The 7,526-nt window shown below is 33.0% G+C and overlaps 1 protein-coding gene across 1 annotated transcript in view; it reads right to left on the bottom strand.

Moving 5' to 3' along the window:
• Window positions 1-166: 166 nt before the first annotated feature.
• Window positions 167-7,526, bottom strand: part of SETDB1B (Histone-lysine N-methyltransferase SETDB1-B) — a gene marked incomplete at both ends in the record, with an annotated part of 37,391 nt that continues 30,031 nt past the window's right edge. Inside the window, 5 exons of the mRNA XM_035729790.2 lie at window positions 167-284; window positions 3,006-3,402; window positions 4,099-4,148; window positions 4,604-4,801; window positions 5,768-5,975. Coding sequence (XP_035585275.2) covers window positions 167-284; window positions 3,006-3,402; window positions 4,099-4,148; window positions 4,604-4,801; window positions 5,768-5,975 — 971 coding nt within the window. The remainder of the gene's footprint in view (window positions 285-3,005; window positions 3,403-4,098; window positions 4,149-4,603; window positions 4,802-5,767; window positions 5,976-7,526) is intronic.

Raw genomic sequence — 7,526 nt, 5'->3', positions numbered from 1 at the left:
CCCCTAAGATTGGACAGGTAAATATACAGAAACAACTGACATATAGATAAAACTTTATTGTTTACATAGATAAACTGTATAGATACAAAAATAATCAGGAAAACCTATTCTCTGATAATTTGAATACATGATAAAAACACAAAGTTTGATTTAGCTGTACAATGTATTACAAGAGTCTTATTCGACAGTTAGGTTCACCACAATAACAGTAGAGCACTTTAAATGGTACTGCATCAACAGTATATCCATAGTCCCAAGTCATTTCTTCTCCAACGTCTATATTCCTGAAATTTATGTAGATAATCAATACGAAAAATATCAGTGTGATGTAACTCACTACTTAAAATAAAACATGATACTGCATAACAACAATTGCACATTAGGAATGACTCTATTTCTGGATACCTCTTAAAAAAGTGTAATTTTATACACTGTTGAAGGTTGATTTAAAGGTGAAACTACAGTGAATACTTCCAAGAAGTGAGAGTAGGAAGTTTCAACAAAACTACTTTACAGAGTTTCGGTTTGTATTCTTTGATGAACAAATGATTTTTAGGTAATAAGAACAATTTACAACGATAGTTCATCCCAATGTGTATAAAAGTTTAACTACTTTTGTATGATATATTACGTCACCTGCACACCAGATGTTTCTTCGAGAAAGCATGTTGCCAGACTACCACGAAAAGAATCTAAAGCTATCAATAACGTATAATCGATAACCAGTCTACTTAATTCATACTACTAAAAAGACAAGCAATTAAAAGTAGCAACCATACCATCTCACAAAAAGTCGATAATCACGAAGTTCATTTATTTCGACATAAGCTGTAAGACCAATCCTTAATTTTGATAAAGTTTGAACTGCCTTTTTCATTAGGTTGGTCATTGATTCGCTGTCATCTTTCAACTTTTTTTCTTCATCTTCCTAATTGTCAGGTGAATAATTGACCATCTTATTTGTAAACAGTTCCCAAGTTGTTGAAAATAACAACTTTTATAGAATTTCTTTTACATTATTTAATCTCAAAATTATGATACATAACATCAGTGTTTGAAACATTTCCACATGTAATCAGATCAATTCTATAGCTATGTATACGTCAACACATTGTTTCGAAAAAAAACACCGAACGTTTGCAGATGAAATGGTTTGACTAAACAAAGAATATTTGAGTCAACAATTGTTATTACTATCAGGCTCTACAGAAATTTTAAAAAAACTGTTGTTGCAGTCTTGGCGTTAACTACATTACTGAACACATGTAAAAAACCAAATCTTTTCACCAATTGAGCAACAATTTACCCTACTAGATTAATAATAGCTTATATGAATGATCGATTGAAATTAAATGAAAATAAAAATCACATGTCTGAGCTTTTCATTAGTTTTAAAATGAACGTCATAAACAATAGGATGACAGCAAACTACTGATTAAAATTTCAACTAATAATTAATTTCGATAGAGCAATAAGAAGACGGAGTTGATCTGAAAAATGTGATTCGCGCTATACATTTCGAACAATGTGGCCAATTGTCCTTTTGACATACCTTTGGGTCGAAAGGAGGATAGTACTATGAGACGGTCAGTTTATAGGAAACCAACTTGGACGGGGCAATATTTAAATTCCCATAGTTTCCGTTCATGGCAATAAGTGCAAGGCTTGACTAGGTGCCTCTTTAATAGGATTCGAAGAATTTACACTACTGATACGGTTGAGGAAGATGGCAAGATGCTGACTGACACACTAAAGTTTACAAATGAGTGCAAAAGTCAGTCAACGCCAAGACCTTTCGTTTATTCAGTTCCAAAGAAAAAGGCTTATATCTATCAACTATATAGAGGTGAATCCAATGGTACAGTTTTAAGACAAGGATTGAAAGCAACCATCGAGAAAACTTATTATGCTGCTAAACTGGTTGTGATTGAAAAATCTAAGACCATGATTTCAAATAGACCTAGATAATGAACAAATGATTACTTTATATCTCATTGCATTTACCAATTTACATGTTTGTGCGGACACACGTACATAAGGAGTAATCGAACAATGCAATCAAGCGTCATTGAACATACACCTAGATGGCTTCAAAACCAATTAGTGTCAAATGATCCGATTAACGTGGGAGGTAGAATGCTATGTTCATCGATAGCGAAACATATAATCGAAACGGGGCACAAAATTTACATCAATACAGCTTTTAAAACATTGTGTAGAAATTGTCAAGGACGAATTCTCCTCTTTAAATTTCTTATTCTTTCTATACGATGTAAGGATTTTCTTCTCTCTCCTTTATTACTGTTTTTACTCGAACCTTCATTTCATTGACAGGTATTAATTTTCATATAAAATCCCCTGACAAATATATATATGACCAGATTGTTCGAAATTTATGGTGCAAACACATCACATTTTTCAAATCAACTCCGTCTTCCCATTGATCTATCAAAATTTAAGAAAGGGACTAATTGCTTTAATAATTAATTATCCTCACAGTAAAATAAGCCTTTTTAAAGAAAAAGTACCTTTAGGATAAGTCTATTCATATTATATTACAACATATTACTCATATACATGAATGTAACATCAGGCTATATCACTAAGTGACGTGTAAACATTAGACTAATTATCCTAGGACATGAACTACAATATTTATTAGTCATGTTTTATTCCTTGATTCATACACACTTCACCTTATGCTAAAAAAAATAGTGTCACCTAAGACAGTAACAAACATCTAGAAAATACATTATGGAAATCTCTATTTGTAAATTTACATCAGATCAATTTATGTTTATTCTCTTATACAATAATGAGTGGATGGTGAAAAGTTTAACACGTCATAAACATGGGAAAATGCAGTTTTTATTACTAATTATTATTTATTTCCTTGTAAAGCTACTTAAAATTAAGAAAAAAAAGAACTTTGAGATATCACTAATTTGACAGTGAACAATATTGTAATTAGATAAATAGGCAAAATGAGAAAAATATAAACGAACCGTTTTGCAAAGAAAGCAACTTCAGGAAATCGAGGATCATGTGTATCAATGAATACATTTTGAACAAATACATTTGGATTGCATGAATGGTTAAAATAGCGTCCAAGATTTCCCATTTTCTTAGCATCCATAATATATGGATTGATATCATTAAAATATGTTCTTGCTCGTAGCCAGTCTTTTTGAGCAACAGGATACATACGTTTAGTTTGTTGTTGATTTTGTTGATGAGACTGTGATAGTTGTTGTAACTGTTGTTGTCGATGATTTCTATGGTGATGGTGATGATGATGGTGTTGGCGACGATGTTGTCTTTCACTGTCTTTCCGATGTGATTTTGAACGTTCTAGTGGTTTTCTATCCTTGATTTCAGGTTCTAAACTAGCTGAACGTTGAACTGAAGATGAAAAATCCGCCTCATTAGCAAATGAGCAAATGTAACGATAACTAATTGATTTTAATTAACTTAACTCGATGATCACATATGAGTTCTTTCAAATGGTGATGGCTACATGATATGGCGAGTAATAGCTTAAATCAATGGGAATGACATATCAAACTGATTTGTTACCAATCGTGTGACATGTATTCATCATATCTTAAGAAGGATTATAGATGCATAATTATATAATGTTGCAAATATGTAGTTACACAGTAACTTATTGAATTATTATCGTTAAATATAACTCAATTTATTTTATAGAAATCTGACTGTTAATCTAACTGTAAATAAATCATATAAAATGTGATGTATTTTTAAATCAATTAGATTTATTTTGGAAGTCAAATAAATCCTGATCATCAGTCTCTGATTTTGAACATCACATCTTTTCTTTTGTGTCTAAGTTGTCGTGTACGTTCAGTATGGAGTTACTAGAAGCAGTTAGGAAATCGAATCAAGCGTTCATTTTGAAGACTTATCGCTACATAAACCAAATAAAATGATAATCTACAAATAATATATTAGAATCGTGTACTTATTAGTTTTTCTTCCCAAAAATCCAAACAATATACACCTTGAATGACCACTAACAATATCATTTCACGAAGAAACAAGGGAATTATTTGATCAAAAATATAAACAAAAACTTACTTTTATCACGTCTGCGTAATTCTCTAGCAACTTGATTGTTCTTCTCATCACTAAACACAAAAATAAATGTTAGAATTTCAACAAACTTTCTCTTTATTGACAATTATAATGAAATGATCTACTTTAAATCAAAACACTTGAATAGTAAGAAACAAAAATGTTTTGATGAATCCCACATTAAAGTATTCCTTTTTGATTGATTCATTGAATAAGAAAAGCCTATGGAAAAAAGAATATGTGCTGAAGAAAAAAGACTAGTAATGTAACTCGAGAATATTAGACCATAAGTAGTAGGTTCCAAATGAAATGAAAACATCATAAGAATATCATTTAGATCCATGAGGCTGATGAGTTTTGAATAAATTGAGATATATGTTCCAGTTTGTAGTGTTACCCAATATGTAAAATCAACAAATTTTTTTTAAAGATTTTAAGGCAAAATAATGATTAATTTGTCATTTATAAAAATCGTATTTACTAATGTTACGCTATTCAGTTAACTTACATTTCAGACAAACTTTTTCCAGATTTTGAAATTTCCTTGCTTATTGGTGGGGTAGAGGGACGTACAGCTTTAAATGAACTTGTTGAACGGACACGTCGAAGTCTTAATTTAAGGCTACCTTGATGCTTATGTGATGGTGAATTCGCAGATACTGAAGTGACTTTCGATGTATCACCAATTGTTTCTAACTGGGAATCACTAAAAATAAGGAGTATGAATCGAAGAGAAAACTTATATCCATATATATATATATATATATATATATATATATATATATATATATATATATATATATATATATATATATATATATATAAAGTACCAGCTTTGAGCCTTAGTGTAAACATCAACTCTGGAATGGAGATACAACCTGAAAGAGTACCAAATAAGCCGGAACCCACGTCTTGGCATACGATTGTTAACCATAGTTCAACTCGAATAAATCCGTTTGCATAAAAAAAGTTAAAATGGGTTGACACTATAAAATTTTAAATAAATATGGGCCGTGTAAGGTCATTTCGAGTTAGTATTACAATTTGGGCAAAGACTAGCTCAAGAAATACCTATTAATTATTGTTATTATGTCTCTGATACAAATAGGAAAAATATTTAGTCTTGAATAATTTGTGATTCAATTTCAAACATCATCATCGCTAGGATTTTATACAAAACAATAAAAGTTAGCTAGTTCTTGAAGTTCCACTAAGTAAAATAGGAGTTTTATGCATATAAAGTGAATCACGGAGAAACGAACAGTAAGCAAGAATCCAAGACAGTAAAAAAACGTCCTTTACCAACGAAAACAAAAGAGGAAAATACACTAAATCCATTGAAAATAACTTTCTTGAAGATGGTAGTTTTAATTTATAGCTAGTAAACTTGTCATACATTTATCATTAATGACATCAACCAGACAGCTACTGTAAATCGAAAAGCACTGAAATTGAAAATGTGAGTCTTCGAAATCTGACTAAGTGTAAATAATTCTGTCTTCAAACTCAACCGAAAGGTTGTGTATGTGCAATGCTGTTGAGTTCCTAGAACTGTGAAGAAACAATCATTTAATAATTTTAAGTTGACGTCAGATTGTAAGGAAAATTACTAACGAGATATACATAAAAAATATAAATAGTATGAGCGAAAACAATTTTCAAAATTACAAACTTTTCTAAAGTGTCAACTTTTGAAATTTTAAGATCCTTCTTTGAATCAACAGTATTTGTTGAACTATCACAATGTTCATTTTTAACGTCTTCCTTTACTTCAACTGGTAATTCAAATTTAGGCTTTGAATCATCATTTGAAGACTTTGTATCATCACTATTGATTATTACGTTTTTCATTTTTATATCATGGTCTTCTTGTTTAATGTCTACATAAGTATGGAAAAATAACATTAGGACAATAACTAAACATTTAAAGGATATTTTCATTATACGTTTCATATAACCGGTAGCTAACTGATTACACTAGATAGGCCTACAAAAAAATTTACTAACTGATTGCTCCAGAAATTAAGTTATCGATTCTAACTATATAATAACAAAGAAATACAATAAAACAACTGAATGCAGATCATACTATCTGGTTTTTAGTAGTAGTAATCGAATGTCCGGCGCTTTAGCCAGGTCGATGGACACGGTGAGTCCAACTAGGGGCGTTAAAAACCCTGATCTCAAACAAATGGCGCACATGGGCTCCAGTATCCTGAAGGAACAAATGTCGTATGAACCAATTATTGGTCACCGGCTACCATGGAACTGCATCTCCTCACGATGCTCCATTGCCTTGTGGGTCAGACCTTTAGTTCAAAGGCTCGGGGTGTGGCGCCTGGGCAGTATCACAGCCCAGAAACAGATAAAATGAAATGACGATACTTACTGAAAATACTATTCACGCTTCGATTAACTGTCAAACGATTCATATTATTATTATTATTATTATTATTATTATTATTATTATTATTATTATTATTATTATTATTATTATTATTATTATTATGTACCATGTCACTTATTCACTCCCTTTTATTCCCGCTTTGTGTATCCTTATTTTTCAACTTATACAGCAGCTCACCCATGGTGGAAACTCGATTCTATCTAAACGATCTCGAGTCACTGACTGGTCGAAAATCGAATGCGAATACTGAAACAGTTTATCCGAAACCCTGTTTCATCTTCATTTGGTCTTGCTGGCGAGTCGCTGAGGTGGCCGATGGGGATTCGTTGGTCGCAGGACAGATAACGGAGACCGTCTACTGCAACTGTGCATAGACCACAAACTGTTTCTGGCTAGCACTAACTTCCGGCACAGTCATCGCCGATGTGCCACCTGGCGTCCTCCCTCTGCATCTCAAGCCTGGACTCAGATTGATCACATCGAGGTCAGCTACCGCTGGCGTGGTTGTGTACAAGACTGACGCTCCTTTTGGAGCACCTATCTGAACTCTGATCATGCCTTGGTCTGCGCCAATCTTACCTTACTTTTCAGCGGCCAACGAAGTGACCGCCATCAACGGATTGATATCAGCAAGCTGGTTGCAACTTCTGTTGCTAGTAAGTGTCGAATCGAGCTAGCTTTTAGGCTAGCTAATATTCCACTGAAAAGTATAGATGAGCATTGGTTGCAATTGCACGACGCCATGAAAATGGCGGGTACAGTCAGTTGTGGGTTCGCGTTTATAAGCACTGGGTTTCTTCTAATCCTGTACTCACCCTGGATGGTGAGCAGATAGAAGTAGTCGAGAAGTTCGTGTATCTAGGTAGCTGGATAAGTGCTGACGGGGTGTGAGTGATGAGATCAATGCACGTATAGTGAAAGCCAGAGCGGCTTATGCCAATCTGGGCCACCTTTGGCGCCTTCTTGATGTTAGTCTGACTATAAAGGGTCGGATTTACAACGCGTCGGTGAGAGCAGTTTTGCT

Source organism: Schistosoma haematobium, chromosome 4 (assembly GCF_000699445.3).
Source record: "Schistosoma haematobium chromosome 4, whole genome shotgun sequence".
Lineage (NCBI taxonomy): Eukaryota > Metazoa > Platyhelminthes > Trematoda > Strigeidida > Schistosomatidae > Schistosoma > Schistosoma haematobium.
The sequence above is the reverse complement of the archived record's forward strand: the minus strand, read 5'-3'. Positions and strand labels throughout refer to the sequence as shown.